Below are 26,961 nucleotides of genomic sequence, written 5' to 3'. Positions count from 1 at the left end.
AATAGTAATAACTTCTTAATTAAACTAAAAGTAAGAATCTATATATAAGACAATCTATAAAAGATCATAACCAAAAAGAAATATTTAGCTATATTAGTAGTATAAATAATAAGAGCTATCTTTATCTTAGTAATAGTATTTAATCTTAATACTTACTAATTTAATACTATTAATACCTTTCTTAATAATATACTTAATAAAGAAGTAATAATAAAGTTACTAGAAGATTATTAATAATCTAGACAATACTAGAAGCTTATAAAAATATTATATAGCCTATAAAAATCCCTATATCTATAGTAAAAAGAAGCTATAAAGATATTAATAAAACTAGGATTTCAAGTAGTACAAGAAGATCTTTATCTATTTATAAATAATAGAATTATTATCTTCTTTTATATTAATAATATTATTATTATTAACTACCCTTCCTAAACCAAATAAGTATAAAAGCTTAGATAACAGCTTATAAATAAATAGAAGTTAAGAGATATTAGTAAGACCACCTAGTTCCTTAGGATTTAAATTATCTAAGATCATAACTATAAGGTTCTCTAGCTCTATTAAGACTTATATATCTCTTTAATAACTAGCCAATACTATCTTACCTATCTTCAACAAATAGCAATACTATTACCGAATATATCCTTTCAGAAGTTTAACAATAAAGTAATATCTAAATAGATCTATAAGTATTAATAAAAGATTAGATCAACTCTATATACTATTATAATAATATAACCAGATATTACTAAATATACTACCGTCCTTATATAGTTCCTAAAGAATCCAGGACCTAAGTATTTAGATACAATTAATAGAATGATTACTTACCTTTACTATATACAATCATATACAATCACCTACTATCCCCAATAATCTAATAAAATCAAAGCCGTTTCCTTCTTTACTAACATCTCCTTTACCGACAATCTAGACCGGAAGAGCTCAGAAGGATATATATATATAATTTTCGGAGGACTAGTTAAATAGAGAGCTAGAAAGCAACATACAGTCACAACCAGCACAACTAAAGCCGAACTCCTTACTATCTCTAAGAATATAAAGACAATATAGATATAGAAATATCTCTTTACAGCTATCAAATTTAACCCTAATCACCTACTATCGATTAAATACAATAATCAATAAACAGTTGGATTACTCACAAAAAACAGCCTCAACTATATACAAAGTTACAACACATAGATATTTATCACCATTAGCTTCACCAAGAAGTACAGGCAGAAAATATTATTATTCAATAGACAAGAACGAACAAGATAATCGCAGACAGCCTCACTAAGCTCCTACCACATCAGAAACACACCAATTTCATCCGTCAGCTTAGAATTGAGGACATTAAGGACCTACTAGATTAATTAGTCCAACCTAAATAGAAGCGAACAGAGAATACCGCACACACTAGAGGAGTATATCGAACTCCGCAAGAGAAGATTACCACCTTTCCTATTACAGATTGATAATTCAGCGCAGGCTTAGATCCTATATTACTATTTTTGTATATAAAGCGCACATAAGCGTACATATAGGCTATATAACTAGCCTATACGAATCAGGTAAGATCGCTCAACTCGATCGAGCACCTAGATAGAACAACCCTCTCTAAATAGTATCCAGTTATACTAGTTCATACGCATTCGCCCCTATCCGACATAAACGTACAAACAGTGCAAACATACCTATCCCGAGTCTTCCTCTATGTAGTTATACTACAGCATACAGCAAGTTAGGAGCGACCAAAAACGCCTTTCCACGCTTCTACTGTATTCTCAATATATCAAAACATCACGTATCGATCTTCTGCCAATATACTTCATCAAATACGAGGCTGTGCAAAGTTATGTATACAATTCAAAAGTCCCCACTATCTCAGCTCGCACGTATATTATTAGAGAGTCGCTGATCTTCCTTCAACACCCCCGGGGGGGTTGCACTGTCTTCACGACTCTTCATTTCATTCCTTTATATAATTTTCTATCCTCATAAGATAAGGACGGGAAGAAAGATAAAATTGGTGCTACGTTATACAGTAGCGAAAGCCAACCGGACCAAGAAGACCAGCCGGGCTGAGACTAGAGAATCTTTCGTCCCAATTGGTGGTGGTGGCTCCTAGCAGGAGAATTTGAATTATCTAGAGAGACTACATATTATAACCTTGGAATGATTCATATCTTAGCCTCTGTTATTCCACTTACTATTCCTCTTACTCCTTTTTGCACAATTATCTCTAGGGTAATATAAAACAACTATGATCGCGTAAATTAGATCTCTGATCTAAATTTAACTTCGATGGCCTTGACAATCCCTCTTTTCTATGGTTTCAGGGAAAGCTGCATTGAACTGGAGCAATTCCCCTCTACACCACTAAGAGAGAGAGAGAGAGATGTTCATCCAACGATGATGATGATGATGATGATGCTGGGTATGACATCAAAAGGACCAGGTTTCTGGCTCATGTTTTCTTTGCTAGGTATACCCTCTACGTCATTTGTATCTATGAGATTGATAGAAATGTTCATAATTCGACTCCCTAGTCTAGCTTTAGGGCCCCGGGGGCCTACATAATGGCCCCCTTGGCAATGGCTTCAGAGTCTCGTATTTGAATAAGATTTTGGTGGGTACTTCGCAGTAGCACGCTAAATCATATTTGAAAATTGGGTCCGTCTTGTTTAGCCTAACTTTATCTATCTCTGATTATCCTTCTCTTTATAGCTTATAGATCTATCTATATCTAAATTAAGACCTGGAAATTTATATATCGATGTTTGAAGGGAGAAACAGAGGCACAAGGTAGTGAGCGTAAAGGACGTATCGAATTCATACCTCCGAGATGATAAAGATGATGCCCACCCGGTGCAGAGAGAAAAAGATATACATCAAGCCGAAGTGAGAGTCCGAGGTATTGAATCAATGTTACCTAGGTAGGCAAAGTCTTTATTAGGCAAAGTCTATACCTATTATTAATAGAAATACAATTTATCCGACACCCTGGTCTTGTTTAGACCTCGGGGTTCCTTGTCTACTCACAGCTCCCTTCGATTGTACCTGGATAGGTTATGACCATGACCTCAGTGGCTATCTTTCTGGCCCCGGGGGCTGCCTGGGTGAGAACTCCTCTTGGCAATAATTCCAAAAATTGAGGTTTTAAACCTTGAATGCGGTCTTGGCGACAGCCGCGGAGCGGCACGCCAAGACCGATTTGATGTTTGGACCCGCCCCATTTTGCCCGACCTTTCCCCAGCTCTGATCATCCTTTCCTGTATAGCTTTCAAGTTTGCAAATCTATCTCCATCAGATTCATCTACACCTGTATTGGGTCCGGAAAAGGCACAGCTCAGCATGAAAGCGTGACATCACCGTCCTCCAATGGCCTCTTTTCAAACAAGTATAGAAAATGACTCCAAGATTTCCTGGGCATCACTGCTGAAGACGGTAACAATATATATTGCACCTTTGTTTGGCCCCTATACTACTAATAGACAGTGAACTATACGTATATTCCAAGCTTGCTCATGGTCTCTATAAAAGGGACTATATCACACCTTCTCAAAGACAACTATCAACAGTATCGCATCATTCTCCAGCAAAGCACTCTTCAATTTTCAATCTTCAGCCTTCGATTTCTAGATATCTCTTTATCTTATTTTATCAAAATGATTAGCTCGAAGATCGTGGCAACAGTTATTGTAGCTGTTGGCTTTTCTTCTTCCACTTTGGCTTGCGTGAATTTTAAAGGAAGAACAAACGGGCAAATGACTGTAACCGATGATGTGACCGGTGAGGAAACCGAAACATGCCAGGGCGGTACACTCCCTGGGGATAATGACCTTGGTATGTTTAATATGATAGATCCTTCAAACCACTATCTTCAATTATATTAATCTGTTGAGAAGACTGCATCGATGGGTTCTCCCTGAACTATGATTACTCGGATAACCCAGAAGAAGGGGGCATGCCAGTGACTTATTGTAATGAACACGCATGGTATGTGTTTTCGATATTTTTGAGATCACAATTTGCTAATATCTGCTTAGCGGGTCTATCACTATTCCGTTTGATGTTACCGGGGCGTATGACTCCGATTTTGACTATGACTACGGCGATGATTGTTGAGAAAATTCCGAATCGAGAATCGGACACCTCATTCCGTTTCATCAAATATCACATCGGCTGTCGATCTGATCTGCTAGGCCTGTCTTGTTTTCCGGTATTTTATGGATCAATGATTCGTAGATATCCTATAGTTTTGATACTTTGTGATTTTTGAATGTTTTTCTTGTCTGAGTCATAGCCATCATTTGCATATCCATCATAAAATCCTGTTCTAGAAGATATTTCGTGCAGACTGTAGGAATCTGAGCTCGGTCAATGATTAATCACTATACACCCTTATTTTGTTCGATTACCAAGCAATGTGGATTGCCTATCCATGCGATAAATCGAGACAAGCAGTCCATAGGATGGCGAACTCGCCTGGACTGTGTATTCTGGGGAAGGACTGGAACATCATAGCCGATGAATTACAGCGGAGCTAACTTTCATACAGAATACTTGGGAGTACACTGCTCCGAATTTCCTGCGAATATATTGAGGATTCTACAGAGTTGGTACAAACATTGATGTAGCGCATGTCACGTTACAGTCCTGTAGGCATTGGAGGACGCCGCAACATCAGCGACGGGTGAGCGAAACTTGAAGACGCTAGTTTCGAAGGGCTTCTCTGTTTGGGCGTGAGTGCAGGCCTCTCAAACTGACATTTTCCAGTCCTGACGCGTCTCTTGTCGGTCTCGGAGATAGATACAATCGATTAGGTGACTATCACTGGAACCATGGGGTATACACATAGCGGAGTGGACCTGGCCAGTATTCACCTAGGTAGAGCTAAAGAATATACCCATGAAGAGGCACTCCCACTGCCAAATCTATTGAACTGTAACAACTAGGATGCAGCCATGGTCCCAAAACATATACAAATATACAAAGCCAAATATCATATGGAAGAGCATCAACTCGATACTGTTACAAAATGGAGTTCTTAAAGTAAAAGACTAATCAAGAATTATCAGGTTGCTTCCAAGGTTACTTATGCCGCTCTCAGAGCTATCTAAGTAAATGACAATGTACAAAAGAAAGTCACCCTGGACGGTATAACTTACTAACCACGTAGACGACATCTAGTTAATTAACTACTTTTCAAATTAGATATAATAGTCAGAAATAAGTCAAATGTGAACATACCTGATTTCAATGGATCTTGATTGGATTGTCGTGAGATATTTAATTTGCTTCCCCAACATGCGAACCAAACAAGAACAGCGGTTGCTTATTGCTAAAGTTGGGAACATCACTCATGATCTCCGTGACCTCAATACTTTCGAAGGCTTTCTCGACACCTTTTTTGCTTTCCCAAACGACAATACTTCCGAATGTATAGGGAGGCTGTGCCCCATCGGACCAGGACCGAACGTGGTAACGGACCAGCTCTGGACCCCGTACTTCTTCCAATGTTGTTGTATGAGTGGCATATGGTGCGCGACATAGTATTCGATGTCATACTTGGCATCTGGTTCGTTGGGGAAAAGAACAGTGATGGTGTAGGGCATAATGATGTGTATGCAGGATTGCGAGAAAGAAGTATGGAAGATCGGCTATAACGGAGGTGTAGCAAGGATTTAAGCCTGTAAATCCGAAGAGTCCCACCGAGTGGGGATATATGTAGGTAAGCAAAAATGATACTCTCTGGAATGCGATTGATAAAATTCTCGTTGTTACTTGAGCAAGAGCGGGGTTTGCAGCGGATTTAGCACAAGTCCGTCGAATTTCCCTCAGCTAAAGTTCATGTGGTCATATTTTTAATACCGGGTGAACCTTGGCCCGTGCATGTCTCGACTCTGGAGTGACAGTCACTGGGCTTTCAACTATAAAGCAAAGGATGTGACCATTAGGAACGTAGATCTTCAACGTACCGGGAGTTATATTGCTGTTGTCTCATGAATAACCCATACACGTCACCCGGCCACGCCTCTACTATTTTCAATATGATCGAAAAGCCCAACTTCCTCTTCGTACTTTCTTCCCAGGCAACTCTGCCTAGTCGGGGGACCCCTACTGGCTGGTACCTGCCTGAACTTGTCCACCCCTACAATAAGCTTGCGCCCCATTTCAACATCGTCATCTCTTCTCCAGCTGGCGGAGAGGCACCACTGGATCCTTACTCTATTGAAGCTACCAAAGACGACTCTGATTGTCAGGCTTTTTTAGAAGAAAATGAGAATTTGTGGAAAGAAACCGAGAAGTTGTCCTCGTTCCTTGGAAGATCGGCTGAGTTTGCGGGCATATTTTACGTTGGTGGTCATGGTCGTGAGTTGAACCCCGTTGTTTTCACGATATACTGCACACAATGGAATTCTGACACATAATTTAAAGCGATGTTTGACCTCGCAACCGATCTTGTTTCCCAGGCTTTGATTCGCGAATTCTATGAGTCCTCCAAAGTTGTCTCAGCTGTGTGCCATGGCCCTGCTGCTCTTGTCAATGTGAAACTATCCAACGGAACGTATCTTGTTTCAAATCAGACTGTGACGGGCTTGTCTGACGCGGAGGAGGAATATATGCAGTTCACAAGAGACATGCCATTTCTTTTGGAATCGGAGCTTCGAAAACGCGGAGCAAAGTTTGAGAGCGCTGATGGCTTATTTGAGGTAAAAGTGGTTGTTAGCGGGAATGGAGGGAATTTAGTGACAGGACAAAACCCACGAAGTGCTGCAGTGATCGGCGACACCTTGCTGAAGATTATGGCATGAAATCTGATCAAAGAGATGTGTAGTCCCAAAGAATCGAAACTGTAAACAGGTCGCTTGTGAAATATTCAAAAATTCAGAAACAACCTTCTCTTTTTCTCTCACTTTTTTTTTCAGCTTTGACTTGAAAACTTGCACCATCTCCAGGCTTATCACCTACAGTTCGTTTGCGAAGAGGTGAGAAGCCACTGGTTTGGAAGAGAATGTTTGGTATAAACTAAATGTGGGTCGGCGTGTACTCCATCATCCCGGCGTCATGGTGGGAGAGTTTGAGATCATCTATGGGTTACAGTAATATTCGAAATTAGACATTCATTCGCGAACCCTGCTTCGAAACACGCTAGTCTTAATTTAGCCATTAGCTAGTAATTCCAGTCAGATTGTATTGTACTCCACAGACGATTCATCAAATGATTGTTGTAATGCCGCAATATGCCTTGGATTTTGGAAATGCCTCGTCGGTAGGGAAGTGCCGATGTAAGCAAATCGGACTTAAAGGTGGGATTTAGTGGAACTTCTTGGCACATCAGTGAAATCTGCTGATTGCTGACTCTGCTGAGCTTTTGCCGCAGAAGACTGAAAAAAGCTCTGCATCGCTTGGTGACTACAGGGTAAAATTTGGATCTTTAAATAGTGATGTAAGGTCTTTACCTCCAAAAAGCTGTTTTGACTCCGGACTGATTTCAATCGTTTCATCTCACCATCTTTCAAAAAGAGGAATTTCAGGGTATGGCTCCGTTTTGATCTACTCCATGAGAATTAGCTAAACCCAACTCCTATTTATTTAGAGCACATCGTATGCGATCATGCCTAAATCACTTGTCATCCCGAATGGCTTCAGATAGGACGTTAAGTGTGTGAAGCCCACTGAAACCTTCAGCGGTGACGTTTTTCTGGATCCGATCCATATCGACCAAGATGCAGGCATTGCCAATGCCACATTTGCACCTTGTGCCCGAACCCATTGGCACACTCATGAAAAGGGACAAATGATAAAAGTTATCGCTGGTAGCGGCTGGATCTGCGATAAGGGCGGCGTTCCACAGCGCCTGAAGACTGGTGATGTTGTTTGGGCTCCAGCTGGAACTACCCACTGGCATGGAGCGGATTATGGGAGCATTATGACTCACTTCGTTATTGAAATTGGGAGCACTGTATGGCACGAAGCTGTGACTGAAGAGGAATATAGCCAAAAAGGGCAAGCTTTGAGAATGCCATTTAATAGATCTCAGCAAGAGATGGATACTTAGATCGATTTACCAAGGCCCGAAAAAAATCAAGGCTTTAAAGATTCACTGGGCAATTTGATCGAATTCTGAAGTTCATGCTATTCGGTGATAATAAACGAATCGTGGATAGAGATACAGACTCGTTTTCAACATATGTCAATTGTGATTTGACAATTCCATCACACGCTCGGGTGGTGGGGTCTATACATCCTATAGCTTAGAATTCCGGTTACTCTTTGAATGACTGGCATCTTGGATATGGTCTCAGCATAGTGGTATTACAGTGGTAAGAATTACATCGCTGATGCCACTTGCGTCAGCGAGCGGCCCTAGTGGAAATGCCTAACTTACGCACGGTCATCAACGCAACCCACTCGGTCGGACTTACTGCGAAGTTACAGGTAGGTTAAAATGTACGAGCAAATCCCACAAAAGGAAATTTGGGATATTTCGACGCTAGGATCATGAGCGATGATACTAGTATTCTCACTGGTAAGCTATTTGTTCTTTGAAACTGATTATTCCGCTCCTGAGGCGGCAAGTGACTTGAAAAAAACAAACCCACTCGATATTTCTAGTCCCAGCGACATAATTTTGCAAATTATGGTGTAGTACGTGTAGGATTTCGATAACTATATCATGGAAATTACATTTCCAGGAGTGAATATCACTATTTGAGTAATACTACCTACTCAGATTCCTCATAGCCAATTTTCATATCTCTTTTCACGGACACTATGGAAGCTCTATAATGATATTGACCCAAATCAGTAGTTCTGATAATCTTGGGTTCTTCACCAAGGGATCAAATTTCCATCATAATTAAGAAATTTTCCCGAACTTTTCTCTCAGGTAGGCACACCAATTTGCTCGATGACACCGTTCACTCCGTCTTGGATAGGGACAGGAGCTACAACCATTCCAATTCCTATGGCAGTGTGGTTGCCCAACTAGAGAAATCAGCATTCGGAAAAAGAAGTTGGTCAGGAGAGTGACACACATCTGTCTGAAACCACCCAAGATTGATGGAGAAGGCAATCAAATTCGGATTTTCATAGTGAATCCTTCTCATGACAAAGTTGACGCCAGCCTTTGATGTGCCATAGGCAGTGTTCTCCACTGGTAGATTCTCTACTCCACTCAGACTTCCAGCACCAGATGATATGATCACAAATTTTGGGATCGAGGCAGCGTTTAGCAGGAAATTCGTAGATTGAAATAGCAGTAAAGGAGTCACAGTATTGACCTCGAAATGTTCGAATATCTCGTGGACTGGCGTAACGGTCGCTTTACCCAAATAAGCTGAAATTCCTGCATTAGCAACCACTATGTCGAGCTTTTGTATATGATGCTCGGACACGAAGGTTTTGACCGCGGCGCATGCATCATCTTCCGAGGAGCTGTCGAGTTTTACCAAAATAAGCTCACTATTTTTTCCACAAGGGAGAGTTTCTAGTTCTTTCGATGATGAAGTGTTTGGATCACGGAGAGCAGCAATGGCAGTGTAGTTCGGCCTTGAAAGATATGTCGAAAGCAGACTTTTGCCAATCCCTTGTGTGACGATATTGATCAGCAATTGAAGCAAACGAAACGATACCTTGAAGGCTAGGCACTCACCTCTGCTTCCACCAGTGATAAGAACAAACTTTCTGTCCATCATTTTTGCACTGAGGTTTGAACCAATGTGGAAAGCTCTCGGGGCGATAAGAGAGGGCCCTGCTCTTTATCTATAACCATGCGTGAACCAAGCCGAACGATACGGTAATATTACGGTACCTTTGAACCTAACCGATGTGCCTTTCCGAGGCAAGCCTTGAAGGAGTAAGCTCAGTAGAACGAGCAGACGTCCGTCATACTTGTAATTATAGAAGCTCATTAAACTTTCAACCTTAATAGGTTCTAAGGTTGAACCTACCGTTTTCCCGACGTGTCATCCCTCGGACTTTAAGCGGCGTTCTCATATCTCCAGAGAACTTCCATCCTCATAAGATATTTTGCTTGCCATCCTTTCGTGCTGCATTAATTTTCCTCACTTTGCTGACTGAAAACAGGCTTGTTGCTCACAACTACCTAGGAATTACTTTACTTCAATGATGAATATGGAAGGCAAGATGGAATATGTTCGATATTGCTTTTTCTATTATCTTCCTCTTGGTGAAAGCCAAATCAGATGGATCTAACGCACTTCCAACAATCATCAGGCTAGGCAACTCCGGACTCAAGATTTCCAAAATTGTTCTCGGGATTATGTCCTATGGCAGCAGCGAGTGGCAGGGATGGGTCCTCAATGAGGAAAAAGCTTTCCTCCTTCTCGAGCATGCCTACAATAAAGGCACTAATACCTGGGATACAGTCTGTGTCCTAGTCAAAACACAAAAAGCTGCTTTTTTCAATACCCAAAATTTCTGACATGATACTGAACCAGGCGGATATCTATTCCCACGGTCGTTCCGAAGAGATTATTGGGAAGTTTCTGGAACAGAAGAAAATACCACGCGATCGCGTTGTCATTATGACAAAGTGTTATTCGGCGTGGACGACCAAGGCCGACAACCGATAAATCGAGCTACCGCCTATAATGATGGAAAAGAACGGGTAAACCGCGTTGGACTGTCAAGGAAGCATATTTTTGACGCAGTCGCAGCAAGTGTGAGGCGACTGGGGACTCATATCGATGTGCTACAGATTCATCGTTTGGATCGTGGAACCCCCAGAGAGGAAATTATGAAGGCCTTGAACGATGTCATTGACGGTGGGAAAGTTCGATACATCGGTGCTAGCTCTGTCAGTCATTTCGTGTTCAGAAAAAGAGCCTTCCCTGATATAAGACCTAATGAATATGCACCACGCCCAGATGGCTGCGTAGGATTTTCAGACTCTCCAGAATATAGCCGCACAGAACGGATGGCATCGGTTTGTTTCCATGCAAAGCCTTCGCAATCTCATTGCGCGCCAGGAGGAGCGCGAGATGATTCCATATTGCTTGGACACAGAGATCGGACTTACTCCATGGTCCCCCATAGCTCGTGGTGTGCTTGCCAGGGCGTGGGATTCTCGCTCGAGTATCCGCGAGTCTACTGATGGCAGTCTTAAAAGCATTATCCGTGATCGAGAATCGGCAGGCGACAAGGCGATTATTGATATAGTAGAGGAAGTTGCAAAAGGTAAAGGCATCACTATGGCCCAGGTTGCGATTGTTTGGTGCTTGGCTCATCCTAACGAGAACCCCATTCTCAGTCTGAACAGTCAAGATCGCATAGATGAAGCTGTGGCTGCCATCAGCGTTCAGCTAACAGAAGAGGAGATACGTTACTTGGAGGAGCTCTATGTACCCAAACAGATCCATCCATCTGAGAGATAGAGTCGGTTACTCCCAGAGGGCAGACGCGTGGAGGTATAAAACAGAAAATTCTCCGAGATGAATCCACTCTCAATTTAAAAAAATTGTTACGCCACGAGCAGGCAGCGTGAGCGAGTTCAATTCAAAGTCCATGCTTGAATGTTCCAAGGTTAGTATAGCCGTAAAAATTAAACCTGTAAATGAAAAAATAATTATTGGAAAGAAGAATCTTCTTCGAGTCTGATAAAACGTATGGCCTCGCCAATGCCTATTCTGACCTATGTACAAAGAACTCGAGGGTTTGGAGTAGGGGACTATACTCAAAAATAATACTTCGAAATCTTGCCTTATATTGCACAAAATCTTGGAACCCGAGAATATTCGATAATCCGAGGATGAGACATTGTGTTCCTGGCTGAGGAGGCATCGGGCGCAGTGGTCAGAAAAATGTGCTTCGGCTGTCTTATCTGTTTTTGACACTCCAAGATACGTTTAAATGACCAATCCTCGTGTCCGGGATGTCTTTTTCCTTTTTTGCGCTTGGAATTACGAACATTATTAATGGTCATGCCCATACGGTGGGCAGCTCTCATTTCGGCGTCTGAGACAGTCATACGCTTGGTAGGTGCCCACATCTATTGACGTAGAATCGTTTGGATGAAAGGACCAGCGCTTGCCTCTCAAATATAGCCAAATCCAATGGCTTCTAATGGGGGTGTAAAATCATGTCTTTCCCGTAAAGGGAAAGGGTACAAAGTAAGCAAAGTTGACGATATTGTGGCAAGAAGTACCTGCCAGGGGGGCCCAGAAGCGAGACACTGTACCAAAAGTCGGATTTTGTCTTCATGGCAAATTCTCTCAGTATTTTCAAGGTTTTGGACCCCTCTATGTTTGACTAGAAAGTTGGCAGCTTTTGTCAGCATATCAAATGCTGTTCGAGATATTGCCAGACATGATATTTTGCGCTTAATATCCCAAGAAGTGTTAAAATACCAACTTGCCTCCATGGTGACAAAAAGCTCCTCTGGGTAAGCTTCCAAACTGGAACGGCTAGATCCAGTCCATAGTGATTCAAACAGCTCCAGGCTCTTTCCAGACATTACCAATGTCTCATCAATTTGCGTGAAGAAGTTTACGAAACTTCTCGCTGCGGACTCAATGCGATCTTTGCTCTGATGTTTACCTCCAATCAATTCAAATAGACTAGGGATCAGATCGGATGTGATGTAGAGGCAATCGAAATTAAAATGTGAAATCATTGCTGAGCGAACTGATCCAAGCCTTGTGTTTGAAATTGTGGTATTGAGGATCTTTTGGTGGCTGAACCGTCCTGTTGTAAAGTCTGACAGACTCGTTTCAGGTTCATCGGCAGTTACAGCAGAGCGTGAGTTTTTCTTTTCCTCGGTCACGATGCTTCTTGCGGGTGGGATCCAGTTAAAGATGGTTCCATATGTTGAGAACATATCACTGTCTCTGTAAGTAATTTCGTCTGAGAGTTTACCGGTGACAATTGATCGGAGATGCGTTAGAATTTCAATGCGATATATGTCGCGGGCCCAGTACATAATATAATCAACAATCAGAACAAGTTGCAAAGCCTGATCCTTATGCATCAGGGAGCCAGACCACAGTATTGTCATTTCCTTTATAATATTAGCTTTGGACTGGGTGACAGGTCTGAACCAGCTCACAAATTTAGTGGGGAGTCCCTCTTCACCTGGGACTGTATAACAGCCGTATACTTCCACGCATCACCTCGACATGCAAGGAACCAGACTAAAGGGGCCATACAAGGATCAGGTATGGAAGAACTAGCTTGCAAATCTCCTTGTAACTTCAAAAGTGCTCGGATCGGAAAAGCGGATTGAATTTGAATGTCATCGAATCCATTATTGCTGGACTCGGATTTTGCCTCCAGAAGTAAGAATGGAAAAAGCAGAGGATCTGTATCGGAATCAAATGGTTTGTGTTTGATTATGTCTCCGATAGTATCGCCTGGTTCATTTGCAAGTTCCGGCGGGGCTGAGCTGGAGAGAAGAGAATCAAAATTCCCTGTGTTCTTCAATCCATACACACGGTCCGGGCCCTGCTTCTCGAGTTGCGATCGCAGGATATCATCATAAATGACAAATTCCTCGGCTCGGTCTTCGAACAGTCTAATCGTTCTAGTTTCGTAACTAGTAGAAGGGAAAGTATGTCAGCGGAAGGTCGATAGTACCAATCGTGCGACAGGAGAATGCCCACAAGTCATATAAATTCTTCGAATAAGAGCACTGGCAAGGTCTTCGAGAGCTTTGACATTCTTCCAGTTGCTTAGAATAGTGCTCACTGTTTTTCATGGTCACCTGTATTTCCGATTGCCAGATTCTTGCTCTGCACCTGGAACTATGATTTCTATTAGTCACAACCATGGATAGAAGGAAGTTGTGGAAGAAGCCAAATACAACACATACCATGCCATTTCTGCGGAAAATCTTCTTAATACATCGTTTTCGATCGCAAAGCGCCAAGCGTCTTATATTCTTCAAGTGATTGTCCATCATTTGGTCAAAGTCGTACTTTTCACAAGTAAAAGTTGGACCGTAAGTCGTGTTAAGGCGTAATTAGAGTGCAAAAAAAAATACAAAAATACAAATCATCTCCACACGGGGCGAACCTTATTCTAGTGGGAACGCCCGTCTCCCGCGCCGTACGTTGAGAAAGTTGTCATAGCCTCGGTGGGGCAGACTGTGGGTGTGACAGTGTAAAAAAGTACATATGGAAACCTTGAACATCGAATCATGATGCCTGATGCTCATGTTAACCGCCGTCGCTAAGCCCCTTCTAGCGTGTGATGTTGGGCGGCAGCGTCGAAACCACGGGGTCTCATACGTAACTGGGTGTCTATTTTTTATCATTGAGCGTTCGTATGTGTTAGTGATGCAACATAAAGTTTCTAGGCCAGGAGCAGCGTCAAGAATTGGCCATAAGAGCGCAATACTCATTTCTAGTGTTTCGGTCTTTATTAGAACCCAACTCTATCTAGGCATATCAGATTCACGATTATTCCATCCCGATTCATGCGTAAAATTTCTGAATCAGTAAGGAGACGATAAGAGTGGGAATAGGATTTCTATAGATAGTCCACTACACCTTTCCTTGAATGTTTGAAATAAATTGATCAGCGCGGTGATCCAGATGTATAGAGAATCCTTACTGCGACCGACGGAAAAGAGTACCCGAGCCCAGACTAGATTGTAGAGATTGGATAGAAATGAGTATGGGAAGAGTAAGGCTACGTCAGCGCTTCAGGCACGTGCAGGAGGTTCAGGTGTAAAATAGTGGCGTTCAGGGCATTCAGGTGAAGGGGCTTAATTGACTGAAGAGTAGGGCGGCAAGGGCACTAGACCCAACGAATCCAAAAAAACGGGTGAACAAAAACATACAACAGTCAGGATTCCCATGTGGTCACCAAATCCCCTCCCGCCCAAAATTCCTGGTTGTACTTTTCTGAGTATCTGTAGGAAAAAATCTGTGTCTCCTCATTTAGATAATCTATGCTCCAATTGTAGAGCTCTTGGGCAAACCCAGTTGCTTCATGATATATCGCTTCGAATTGGGGCGAAGTGCAGATGCTAAGAGATCCGTTGTTTCAGGGACAGGTATTTGGCCCAATGATATCCCGTGCCTGCTCAGCTGAAAGGGTTAGTGCGAGGTCGCACGACATAGGATGATTCTCACCCGCTCTCACCCGGATCCTCACCCTGTCTATTGCACAATCACCCTATCTCATTCTAGTCACACAGTCCTAAAGCAGCACTCACTCATTTCTCGCCCGACAATAAACTCATAGAATACTCAATCTATATATTCCAAGTTGATACTCAATTGGTACATACGACCACAGGGTGTGGAGAACAGGGCTTCCCGTCCGCTCAGCCGTACTTAAGCTACACGCCGGTCAGTTAGTAGTATGGTGGGTGACCACATGCGAATCCTGACTGTTGTATGTTTTTTGTTCACCCGTTTTTTGTGATTCGTCGGGAAATCCCCTCTTGCCGCCCTGAAGCCCACTATTTTGCACCCTGAACATCCTGCACCCTCCCCATGCTGGGGTCACTACGACGGAATCGGGCAAGATGTTTTGCCTCAGGCGCATTCTCTGCTTCCGTAGAAGAGACCTGGGCACTATACTTATTGTATACTGAATTAATTTTACTTCTTTATGCCCTAGCAGTTAATAATAGGCGACTTAGTCTAAGTACCACCCTCAAGAGGTCCGCAGACAGTTATAAGAAAAGCTGGGGGTTATAATTTTCTTAAACGTTTAAGCACTTGCGACGATGTTTAGGTCCTGGTGTTCGTAGTCCAAAGCGATAATAGAAAGGGTAGCTAGCCCGCTTAACCCATAAGTATCGCATAACACATTTTCGTGTTCATCACCACATCTCAGTCTGAAGGAGCAAAAGTCCGAAGCTAAGGTTAGTCCCAAATATTTGAATTGGTAACACCATTCAGCTAAGTAAGAAAAGAGCAAACAGCCAACGGAATGCTACTATAATAGCACTATTAACTGGGAACAAATCAAAAAGCATTCCTGTTATAGGTTTCGAGGGTCGATGTGGTTATCACACATACCCCTAGGGCAGTGGAATGCTCTGTTATGTTTATCCATCTCTCTAGTTTGTTCACTACATTAACAAATTCTTATACGATACCCACATCACCGACGCCATGGTTTCTAGTCTGCGAAGAGTGAAAACGGTTCATTCGAGGCGAGGAAGGCCCAAGAAACTGGATCAGGCCCAAATTGACAGAATTGTTAATGCATTTGAGGAGCTCAAAGCTAGCTCTTGGGAGGAACTGGCACGTGAATTTGGCATTGATGATGTCCACTTGCAAACTTTGCAAAATAGTGTGACAAATGAAGGCTATTGCAAAAGTATGGGATTTCATGGGCTATGGTTGACAGTGGAGGCTCGGAAAGCACGCCTTGACTTTGCCTGTTTTTATCAAAGTTGGGAAATTGAATAGCGCGCGACTGTTTTCGTCGGCTGCGCAGAAGTTGAACTCAAAGCGAACGATGCGATCAAGTTCTACATCGAAAAGGAACAATAATATTGTTCTCTATATTTACAGAATCGGACGGCTAAACGCGAGGGGACGCTTTTCTACTGGACCATAATTGGCTTTAACCGAAAATCGAGATTTGCCTTAACCCGCAAACGAAACGAAATCCCAGTCGCTCTGCACGACGACATCGTCGTTTGTGGAGGAAAACTTCATTCGTAACCCTTTGTTTCCCAACAAACAGCAAAATATATTATTGTCGAAAAAATACAGCGATTCCACAAACCTTCGAACAAGCTCTTAAGGAGATAGGCATGATGGTGATCCGACTACCTGTTTGTTCTCTAGTGCTTAGCATTACACAGGACGTGCTTCTACATAGAAAGAAGAATACACAAAAGCGCACCTGTGGAAGCGCTAACCATTTGACGTATATAGTTACCAAAGGAAAGGAAAACATCTCAATGCGCTACATCAAGAAACTGGTTAATATGGTGCCTTCAAGTATTGCAAGAATCATGTCGAGAGAACACAAGCCAGCATAATCTTTGAGTTTGTTAAGAGGGGAATACAAACTGACTCTAGCATAGGTGGGAATTTAATCTTCAGATAGTATAATATATAGTGGATAATCAGGGCTCTGATGGCTTTCATCAGTAGGTTCAGAAGTATACCCCCAATATATAACCATAGCTATAACTTAGTATTCGAACACAGGCGTTTGATCTAACAGTTCCCATGCAAACGAACCCCAAGTTATAGAGATAACATGTATAAGCATAGACAATAATTAAAATGAAATTTTTTAGGAGAAAGAGCTGAAACGCCGCAGCGGCAAGAGGAAAGGTACTATTGGCGGGAGTTTTCTCTTTATGTTCGCTGAAAAAGATCGCCGGGCTCTTAGTATTAAATCTTCCAGACCAGAGAGTACAGTCAATCATAATTCGTTCTAATTTAACGTATAATAACTAAGGGTTAAGCACCTATCAGTAAGCGCTCAGCCTAAGCGCCTATGGATGGCACCACAATACCACATACGTACCGATCAAGTTCGTGACTCTTCTATAAATAGATATTAAATCCATAAGTAAGGACCCCCAAAGGAGTATATTTATCAAGCCACAGCTTCAAGGAACAGTTTATAGTGTTTATTTATAGCAACAAATATAGAGCTTTGGTGCTATAATATATTCAAATCTCCCCAGCAGCTCACAGGTGATGGCAAATACACCCCAAACTCCTCAGCAAGTCATTAACATCCAGTTACATTCAAAGGATATTACCCATAATGGTTAGGAAGAAAGAAGGGTATACAGCTAATATAAAAGCATAAAACAGACTCTAAATTAGGACTAGAGAACTTCCGAATAGTGGTAATATCCAAAATGACCACAAGTTCAGGGCAGTTTATTCTTGCTCAAACTCGCGATATAGCCATTAGAACAATAAGCACAACACGTACAAGTACAAAGAAGCAAAATATCACAAGAGATAGAAAATCTAGTAACAGGCAATCATAGCAATTCAGGGGTATATACAATCTATACCAAATGCCCTAACTACCCAGCTAGAGGCCCAGAAAGTTTCCTCGAATATATTGACTTTATAGTCTAAGTTAATTTAGAAGCTATTCAATACTTTTAAGCTAATTTTCAACATATATTATCTTTAGGTATTTTATATTTCTAAGTCTGATTCTATATTATTATCCTTATTTCTTTGTTAGTATCTTCTAGATTTAACTAAGAATGTTAGTATATACAATATATATTTTACTATAATAGTATCTTATCGATCTTAACTATTTAAATATTCTATATATAATACCTTTAGAAAGAGATTACAAATAGTAATTATAGTTATAATCTTTAAGATTAGTGAGTTTCTTGTTAACAGATAAAGCTAATACTTAGATAAGAGGCTATCTATTTACTTTAGAATTATTAAGAATAATATAGTAGCTAGGCAAAAAGAATGATCACAATAAGGTGTATAGGATTATCAAAAATAATTCTTGAGGATCCCTACAAGTTCTCCTCTATCTCACCTAGCCTTACAATAGTGCTTCCTCACTAATTCAGAGTAAATTAGCAGTCATTTAGCGGATATTGCGGTAGTTAGTTAACGTTAGGGCATAGTTACCACAAGATCTAGACATCCATATCATAACAAAAGCACATTAATTCATCTAAAGCCTAATAAACCTAATAAATCTAATAAGCCTAGTAAGCTTAATAGACCTAAAGGGCCACATTTAGCGACAGAATTAAAGGATTTATATCATAAGGCAATTAAAAAGTCAGGTAATAAGACAAATATCATATCATTTAAGGAATTCGTAAACCCTTTGGACGAAAATAATGCGCCGGAAATAGAAATAGAAGGTTCGGATAATATATATATATATAGGGCCAGACACACCAAAAGCAGAAAATAACAATAAACCATTAGACCTTCCGTCTAATTCTACCATATTAGATGGTCTTAGAGCTATTCACGATAAATTTATCAACCGATAATATCGCCAATAATAATTATCGTCAATATTTTAGACTATCCTAATTAAGCTTACACATAACAAATATTAGCCCAATTAAGCTTATATATGACTAATTCTACTATATAGAATAAATATATATATCATCTACATATTTAAAGTCTCCAGATAAGCCTTAAGATTAGAGTTTATTAAATATCCGCGTTTATATTGACTCTGGAATTACTTATAGAATTATCTAGGGATTTAATTTAGGCGGCGGATATTTATCATAAAATATTAGACAAGTCTCCTATATTATTATTTTGGCAGCTTCTTGATCTTCAATCTTATATAAGAACCAGAAAACAGAAGAACTTTCGTATGATTTAACTAAAATATTAAAAATAAGAAAAAAGGAAAGAGGGGAGTTAGGCTCCTATACATTATTATACAGGAGAATTAGACAGATATAGGATTATATAATCTATTATATAATCCCACAACCTCGTAACCTCAATATTAGTATTAACTTAGTATTAGTTTATTATATTACCCCCCCTCTAAAAAAAGCCTAGCCTCTAGGCTTTAGCTATTAGAATATCATTGTTTTTATTATTATTAATAAATTCATCCTCCTCTACCGCCTTAAGCTATATAGGTAGGTATATAGAAGGCCCTAGCTTATTAAGGTATTAAATATAGAATTCTTTTAATTTCTCTAGTACATTCTTAAAGTCGTCTACAAGATACTATTTAGTATTCTCATTTCCGATCTAAGATACTCAATATTATAGACATTAATAGTATATATAAGAATCTTTAATCTTATTAATCTTGTAAGCCTCCTCCTTATTAATAATAATTAGTAATATTATATCCAGGATCTATCCGACGAGAGGCTCTATATACACTATAGGATATAGCTTATCTAGCAAGAAGATAGGGTATATCTTTATAGAGTCTAACAGCTTTAAACACTACGAATTGCCCTCTTTTTTCACAATTTTAAACAGTCTATGTTACTAATTAAATAGCTTCCTACTCTATCTTCCTATCTTCTAGATATATATAGTAACAAAAACTAACTAACTAACTCCAAATTTATCCTTATAGTATTGTATATCTATATATCTTTTCTAGCTTACTTACACAACTCCTATCGCTTCCTAAGTATTATCCTATATATTCTTTATATTATTAGTAACATCTCTTATCTATTATATATCCTTAGAGAAGATAGCTGGGGTATCCAATACCTAATTAAAGGTTATCCTAGGATTAAATCTATATTCTATAAAGAAAGGTAATTATCCTATGCTAGCCTAGGGGAGTATAGTAATAGTATAGTCTATTAGTAAGAGATATTTAGACTAATTATCTTAATAAAAGTTTATATAGGCCTATAACTATTAAGCCATCTATTTATTCACAATTTTACTCTAGCTATCTATCTAAGTATAGTAAGCTATCGATAGCTTCCTTTTAATACTTAGAATATATATTAATTCTATCTAGAATTCAGATATAAACTAAGGTCCCTAATCTAATATAATTATATCTAGAATATCTAACTAAGGGAGAATCCCTTAGATAAATAGATACACTATCTCTTTTATATTAGTAGTTTTATAGTATAAAATCAATACTTATCACTTCAATAGATAATTAATAAACACTAAAACTATATTATATCTATATTTATTCTTAGGGAAGGATCAGAAATCTATTAAGAGATATTCACCTAGATAAAGAGAGATTAGAAGCAGTTATAATAATCTAGGGACTTTATCCTACTAATACTTTGTATCACAGGCCAATGTCCGGTATAAGATCATGTAGTATACATAACTATAATAACCTAATACATAAAACACCTACTTAGTAATTCTCTCTTTAAGCTTTTTATATATAATACGTGGCCTAGCTTAATTGAATATAAATTCTACTTTAGCCCTTCACAAATAAAAAGCTTCTAATTAGATATTATAAAAATCTAAAACCATATATAAATTATCCCTGAATCAAGAGTAATTCAGTAATATAACCCCTAAGTAAAAGATATAAAAGTCTATAAGCCCACTATTATAGGTATAGACACTACTATAATAAATAGTATAGTCATAAGCTATATAAAATAAATAGAATAAATAAATTAATATAGAATATATAATATAGAAGGAATTAATATAATAATACGACCAAGAGTATATTACTTAAGATAAATAAATCTATCGCCTAGAGACTATAATAGAGTAATTAGTCTTATAATTAACAATAATAATAAGAGAACTAACTCTAGTATAAACTATAATTAAATTAACCCTAGAACCCCTATAATTAGAATCTATATATTACCTAAAGATATAATTACTAGACCTAATCTTATTTAAAGGAAAAGTAGCTAACTAGCTAATATAGTATATAACAATAGAGAATAAACTATATATTAATAGTATAGTAATTAGCTTATCCTAAGATTAGTTTATATATATATTCTTTAGGCTTAAGAAGCTTATTTAGAAGAATACTAGAACCTTTATAAAATTATAATAAAATAATAGGGATCTATAGATAATTCTAGACTACCTTAAGAGTATTTATAAGGACCTAAATATTAAAGTATATACTATAAGATATCTCTACTAAATACACTAATTAAATAATATATCTTTTATAAAATTCCTTCCTAGATTAAAGAAGAAGTTTATAGATATAGATACCCTCAAATAATATAATAAAATAAAGAGATAGATCTTATTAGGATCCTTAAACAAAAGTATAATAAATTTATTAATAAATTATAGTATTCCTACTACATTTTTAGATCTTATTACTTAGCTCTATAAAATTAGTATTAATATAGATACCCTTAGTATTAATATCCTAGAAAGATTATACTATATATATACCCTATAGTACTAGGACTTAATAGATTAGGCCCTAACTACTATAGTTAATTAAACTAAATTCTATACAAAATACTACTAATCAGGACCTAAAATAAATAGATAAGCAAAATAGGTTAATTACAAAGAGATAAAAAGATAATAAGATAAAAGAAGATATCTTTATTATAATAAATAAGACTACTTTATTATAAAATATTCCTTACTAGCTATATAATACTAAAGACTAAAAAAGAGACACTCTTATAGGATTAAAGATAAGAAAGCTAGATATATAACTAACTATAAGTTAAGTATATTAGCTTCTAAGGATAAACTCTTCTTAAATAAAGATTTAAAAAAAGAGTAACTCTAGTTCTAAGTCATAAATAGAAACAAAAAAGAGTTAAAAAACTACTAAAATAAGAAACACTACTATTTCTAATTAATACTAAAGTAAATAAAATCTAATTTATATAAGTCCTAATTAATAGTAAATACTATTATTACACAACTATAAATAAAGTATTAGTTCAGTTACTTAATCTCCTACGCATCAGGATACCTATATAGATCCTAGATAAGATAGTCCTAAATCAGGATTAAATTACCTAGGTTATATACTTTAACCTAGATATTCATAGCCACTAGTAAGAATAAGTATTCATATATATTATTCCCTAACAAGAGGATAGTATAATATTAAAAGACCCTTAGCTATAAGATATTAACAACCAATACTCAGTAAGAAAAGGATATATTAACATATTTATAAGAAATAGAGAGTAGACAAGGTATAGATCAAGACAGGATAACCCGATCTACTAGTAGTAAAGAGAATTAACTTTAAGAAGGAAATACCCCTATTCAAGGAGCCTATACTATAATAAGAATAGAAGAATATAAGATCTACTAATCCAGAGTATCAGAAGATATATAAAGCCTTAGAAAAGGGAGACCAGTAAATCACTGCCGAAGCAAATATAAAAATGAGCCTATTAGAGTACTATCTAAATAAATAAGGGCTACTCTACTTTAGGTAATAGATATAGATCCTAGATAATAAGATACTATATATAGGGATTATATAAAAGATCTATAACTCTTATATTATAATATACCCTGGTTAAGATACTACTTATATAATACTATTATAGAGGTTCTTCTAGCCAGAAATAGCAAAAGATATATAATACTTCTTACAAAACTATATAGTTTATAGCTATAGTACTATATAGTATAATATAAAGTATAAACTACTAAAACTACTACTAATTCTATAATAAATATAGGTAGAATTATCTATAGATTTTATTATAGAACTACCCCTAATAGTATATATAGATATAATAAATTTAATAGTAATCATAAACTAACTTATAAAAAGTATAATTCTTATAAATATAATAGAGATAACTACTAAGAGAGTAGTAGATATATTCTTTACTTACTTTTATATATACTATAAGCTACTATAAGTAGTTATAAGTAACTATAGGTCCTAATTTGTAGGTGTATTCTAGTGAATAATATATAAGAAGCTATTAATTTAATATCAACTATTAACTACTTTCTATCTATAATCCAATAGTACTATAGAGTATATAAACTAAGAAGTTAAATAGATCTTATATATATTTATAACCTATATATAAAGTAATTAGAATATATTATTCCCTATCGTCATTATAGTGATTAATAACTATAACACTAATATAATAGGACTATCCCTCTTCTTCTTTATATATAGTTACTATATTAACCCTATTAAAATAAAAAAGATAAAGAAATCCTATAAAACCTATATACAACCAGGAATCATAGATAAAATATTTATAAATTAACTATAAGAAGCCACCGATTAGGCCTAAGCTATAATTACTTCTATATAAGCTCTATAAGAAAAGTAATTAAATAAGTAATAATAAACTATACTAGTCTATAAGAAAGATAACTAAATATAGCTAAATTTATAGAATATATATATACAACAACAATCAAAAAAGCTAGACTAGCTATATATTTAATATTAAGTTTTAGATATTCCTATATCTTATATAGTATAATTAGAGGTATCTACTAATATCTATCTAATATTCTATATAAAGCTAGTTAGACCTATTGCTTTAGATCTATTTCTATTATAGATTATAAATAATTTATATTCCCTACCAATACTAGTTAATAGGAAACTTAAGTATAAAATAGAAAAAATAATAAACATAAAATATAAGAAAATCAATTAAGGATACCATAATAAAGCCCTAGTAAAATAGATAGATTAGATAGAACAGACCTAATAGAGTCTCAGTGATATTCAAGATTACTCTATATTAGATATCTTTAAAAGACAATTCAGCCCCATTTCGACTTTATTACAAGCCCGAAGACGACTAAATACAACTACAATATACATAAGAAGGACTACCCTAAAGGGGGAATACTATCATAGGCTAATACCTAATATAAGGTCACGTAGTATATATAACTATAACAACCTAATATATAGAACACCTACTTAGTAATTCTCTCTTTAAGCTTTTTATATATAATATATAGCCTAGCTCAATTAAACATAAATTCTACTTTAGCCCTTCATACTTTATACGCTTATATATTAAGTAGTTATTAATATATTACTTTATATTAGCTATATATCTAGTTTAGTAATAGTAATCCTTAACTAATCTTAGTATCTAGCCATATCTAGGATATACTATATATAATTACTAGTAGATTTTATCTAAGAGCCTTACTTATAAGTCTTCATTATCAAGAACTACTAGATATCCTTCGAAAAGTAATAGATTATTCTTAACTATCTATTAAGATTCTTCCTTATTTAAAGCCTTTATCCTATAATTATTAAGAGAAGTATATACTTAATTAGCTAAGAGAATATATTCTACTATAGTTAGTAAGATATTAAGATCTATTAGTATAAAAAATAACTCTATTAGGATATATAGCTCTACTATTTTAGCTAAGAAGATCAGGAGTTATTTATCTCTTTACTTAAGCTTCTCCTTATAAGATAGAGTATTAATAATAATATTTATCTTACTAGATTAATATCTAATAACAAAGTAGAATTAAGAAAGAAGTTTACTCTAATATATTTATCTAGAACTAAGTATCTTCTTTATTATAAAGTATTATAAGATATAATAATCTATATAAATACTAAACCTATTATCCTATTATAACCCTTCTAATTCTAGATACTACTCACCTAATATATATATAATAATAAATAACTCTTAATCTAGAGTACTATAATTCTACTCTATTGAGTCTATTAACTTTAAGAAGAAGATTATAGGCCTCTATAGGTTATCCTTATTTACTTATTAAAAGAGAACTATACCTATATATCCTTCTAATATATTAGTCTTAACCTTTATTTCTAGATCTAATTCATAGTATTAAAGAACTAAAGCTTCTATTAGTCTTCTCTTAATCTCTTCAAATATTATCTAATAACTAGTATCCTATTAAAAGGTAATATCTTTCTATATTAGGAGATATAAAGACTATATAATATAGCTATAATCCTTAATAAATCTCTAATAGAAATTACTAAATCCTAAGAAGGATTATATATCCTTAACTATTACTAGTTATTACTAATTCTATATAGCTTTAACTTTCTAGGGATTAACTTCTAGACCTTCTATACTAATAAAGAATCCTAAGAATTTAGTATAAATCATATAGAACTTATATTTTTTTAGAGAGACTTATAGACTAGTATTAATCAATTACTATAGTACTTTATTTATATACTTAATATATTCCTCTAATAAGTTATTATAAATTAAGATATTGAGATCTTTGGGTGCCAACAGGCATATATTACTAAGTTAGGGGAAACGACAGTTAATATACATACACTAGTAAACAAATATAGCAAACAGATATATCTGATCACATACGATCAGATAACTATAGATAGATAGTAATAGATATAGATATAGATGTTGCTATATATAAACAAACATAATAGATCATAACATATAAAATATATAGGGAGAATTAAGTAAATTTATCTTATCCTCCCCTACTTAACCAAGATCGTCTCGATCTTAAGTGTTTGTATAGGGCAACAGTATATAAAACACCTGTAGTATGATTATATATATAAAGGATTACGAATGTTCACAATTCGCCTTTTTAAGAGTGCTATGTTACTTACTTTTTTGGCTACTTATAAAGCATCTTATACAATAGTATATAATAATATATCCAGTTATATAGTAGATAGTCTTATTATATAGTATATATTGTATAAGAGAATACTAGTAATATCAAGGATTGTTATACAATAGTAGTATCCCAGGGGTATTAAGATAATAGAACCTCTTAAATTACCCTTCTAGTATATAAATTGATAGCCTTAGGCTCAATAGTAGCCTGCCGGTCGTTTTCTAAATAGTTTTAATAATAATATAGTAAATGGTATAGAGGGAGAGGCTGTGATTATAAATTATACAGTATTTACCAAATAGTGTTATGATTACCCCTTCCGGCTATATAAACACCTATATTAGCCTAAGGCCTCTCGCTTAGCTTCGCAGAGCTTCCTATTTATAGGGGACCTATATAAAGTATCAACCCCTTCTCCAGCTATAAGCCCTCTTTCTCTTCAACCTCCTATCATAGCTTAGTAATTAATATCACTATTATTATTATATTATCTTTCTCTCCGGTAATATGATTCTACTTGTTTGCTAAAGCTTACTAATACCACCTTTGTGTTGTTTACTATCCTTCTTATATGTTATTATATCACACTCTCTCTTCCTTTATATACTTTTTCTCCTATACTTCTCTTCCTAAATATCTTATTGTGTCTCTTCTTTTCCAATAGGTATGATTCTAGATTCTTATAGTATTACTTAAGCTAAATATAAGCTAATATCTTATTTCTTATAGAAATATTAGATATTCTACCCCTTAATATAGATACAATCGTACCCCAGAACTTTAACGTTAGATCTTAATTTGTGAAAGCTGTTATATATAGCAAAGGCATTAATATATTCAACAATATCTTTCTTCTTAACTTCTAATCTACTTCCAATCTTATACTTATTGTTACACTAGTTACGTATAATATAGATTAGTATAATATCAATAACATCAAAGTCAATTC

General features: G+C 36.5%; 8 protein-coding genes across 8 annotated transcripts; 6 read left to right on the top strand and 2 right to left on the bottom strand.

The window, feature by feature from the left end:
• Window positions 1-3,677: 3,677 nt before the first annotated feature.
• On the top strand, window positions 3,678-4,137 carry N7478_009152 (uncharacterized protein; the record flags this gene model as incomplete). The annotated part of the gene is made up of 3 exons (XM_056925366.1): window positions 3,678-3,855; window positions 3,918-4,008; window positions 4,059-4,137. The coding sequence occupies 3 exons, from the start codon at window positions 3,678-3,680 to the stop codon at window positions 4,135-4,137; spliced, it is 348 nt and encodes a 115-aa protein (XP_056778092.1).
• Window positions 4,138-6,062: 1,925 nt separating this feature from the next.
• N7478_009151 (type 1 glutamine amidotransferase domain-containing protein) lies at window positions 6,063-6,827 on the top strand (the record flags this gene model as incomplete). Its single annotated transcript, XM_056925365.1, has 2 exons — window positions 6,063-6,384; window positions 6,451-6,827. The coding sequence occupies 2 exons, from the start codon at window positions 6,063-6,065 to the stop codon at window positions 6,825-6,827; spliced, it is 699 nt and encodes a 232-aa protein (XP_056778091.1).
• Window positions 6,828-7,246: 419 nt separating this feature from the next.
• Window positions 7,247-8,074, top strand: N7478_009150 (cupin domain-containing protein; the record flags this gene model as incomplete). The annotated part of the gene is made up of 2 exons (XM_056925364.1): window positions 7,247-7,285; window positions 7,670-8,074. 2 exons carry the CDS (start codon window positions 7,247-7,249, stop codon window positions 8,072-8,074), a joined length of 444 nt encoding a protein of 147 aa, XP_056778090.1.
• An 827-nt stretch (window positions 8,075-8,901) lies between these two features.
• On the bottom strand, window positions 8,902-9,713 carry N7478_009149 (uncharacterized protein; the record flags this gene model as incomplete). The annotated part of the gene is made up of 2 exons (XM_056925363.1): window positions 8,902-9,003; window positions 9,054-9,713. 2 exons carry the CDS (start codon window positions 9,711-9,713, stop codon window positions 8,902-8,904), a joined length of 762 nt encoding a protein of 253 aa, XP_056778089.1.
• A 587-nt stretch (window positions 9,714-10,300) lies between these two features.
• N7478_009148 (Aldo/keto reductase) lies at window positions 10,301-10,613 on the top strand (the record flags this gene model as incomplete). Its single annotated transcript, XM_056925362.1, has 2 exons — window positions 10,301-10,405; window positions 10,479-10,613. 2 exons carry the CDS (start codon window positions 10,301-10,303, stop codon window positions 10,611-10,613), a joined length of 240 nt encoding a protein of 79 aa, XP_056778088.1.
• A 164-nt stretch (window positions 10,614-10,777) lies between these two features.
• N7478_009147 (uncharacterized protein) lies at window positions 10,778-11,414 on the top strand (the record flags this gene model as incomplete). The annotated part of the gene is made up of 2 exons (XM_056925361.1): window positions 10,778-10,915; window positions 10,953-11,414. The coding sequence occupies 2 exons, from the start codon at window positions 10,778-10,780 to the stop codon at window positions 11,412-11,414; spliced, it is 600 nt and encodes a 199-aa protein (XP_056778087.1).
• A 659-nt stretch (window positions 11,415-12,073) lies between these two features.
• On the bottom strand, window positions 12,074-13,854 carry N7478_009146 (uncharacterized protein; the record flags this gene model as incomplete). Its single annotated transcript, XM_056925360.1, has 3 exons — window positions 12,074-13,036; window positions 13,111-13,570; window positions 13,847-13,854. The coding sequence occupies 3 exons, from the start codon at window positions 13,852-13,854 to the stop codon at window positions 12,074-12,076; spliced, it is 1,431 nt and encodes a 476-aa protein (XP_056778086.1).
• Window positions 13,855-16,106: 2,252 nt separating this feature from the next.
• On the top strand, window positions 16,107-16,406 carry N7478_009145 (uncharacterized protein; the record flags this gene model as incomplete). The annotated part of the gene is made up of 1 exon (XM_056925359.1): window positions 16,107-16,406. The coding sequence occupies one exon, from the start codon at window positions 16,107-16,109 to the stop codon at window positions 16,404-16,406; it is 300 nt and encodes a 99-aa protein (XP_056778085.1).
• Window positions 16,407-26,961: the final 10,555 nt, after the last annotated feature.

The sequence above is a fragment of the Penicillium angulare genome (assembly GCF_028827245.1).
Source record: "Penicillium angulare strain IBT 27051 chromosome Unknown utg000005l_segment0_segment0, whole genome shotgun sequence".
In the NCBI taxonomy this organism is placed as follows: Eukaryota; Fungi; Ascomycota; class Eurotiomycetes; order Eurotiales; family Aspergillaceae; genus Penicillium; species Penicillium angulare.
The sequence above is the reverse complement of the archived record's forward strand: the minus strand, read 5'-3'. Positions and strand labels throughout refer to the sequence as shown.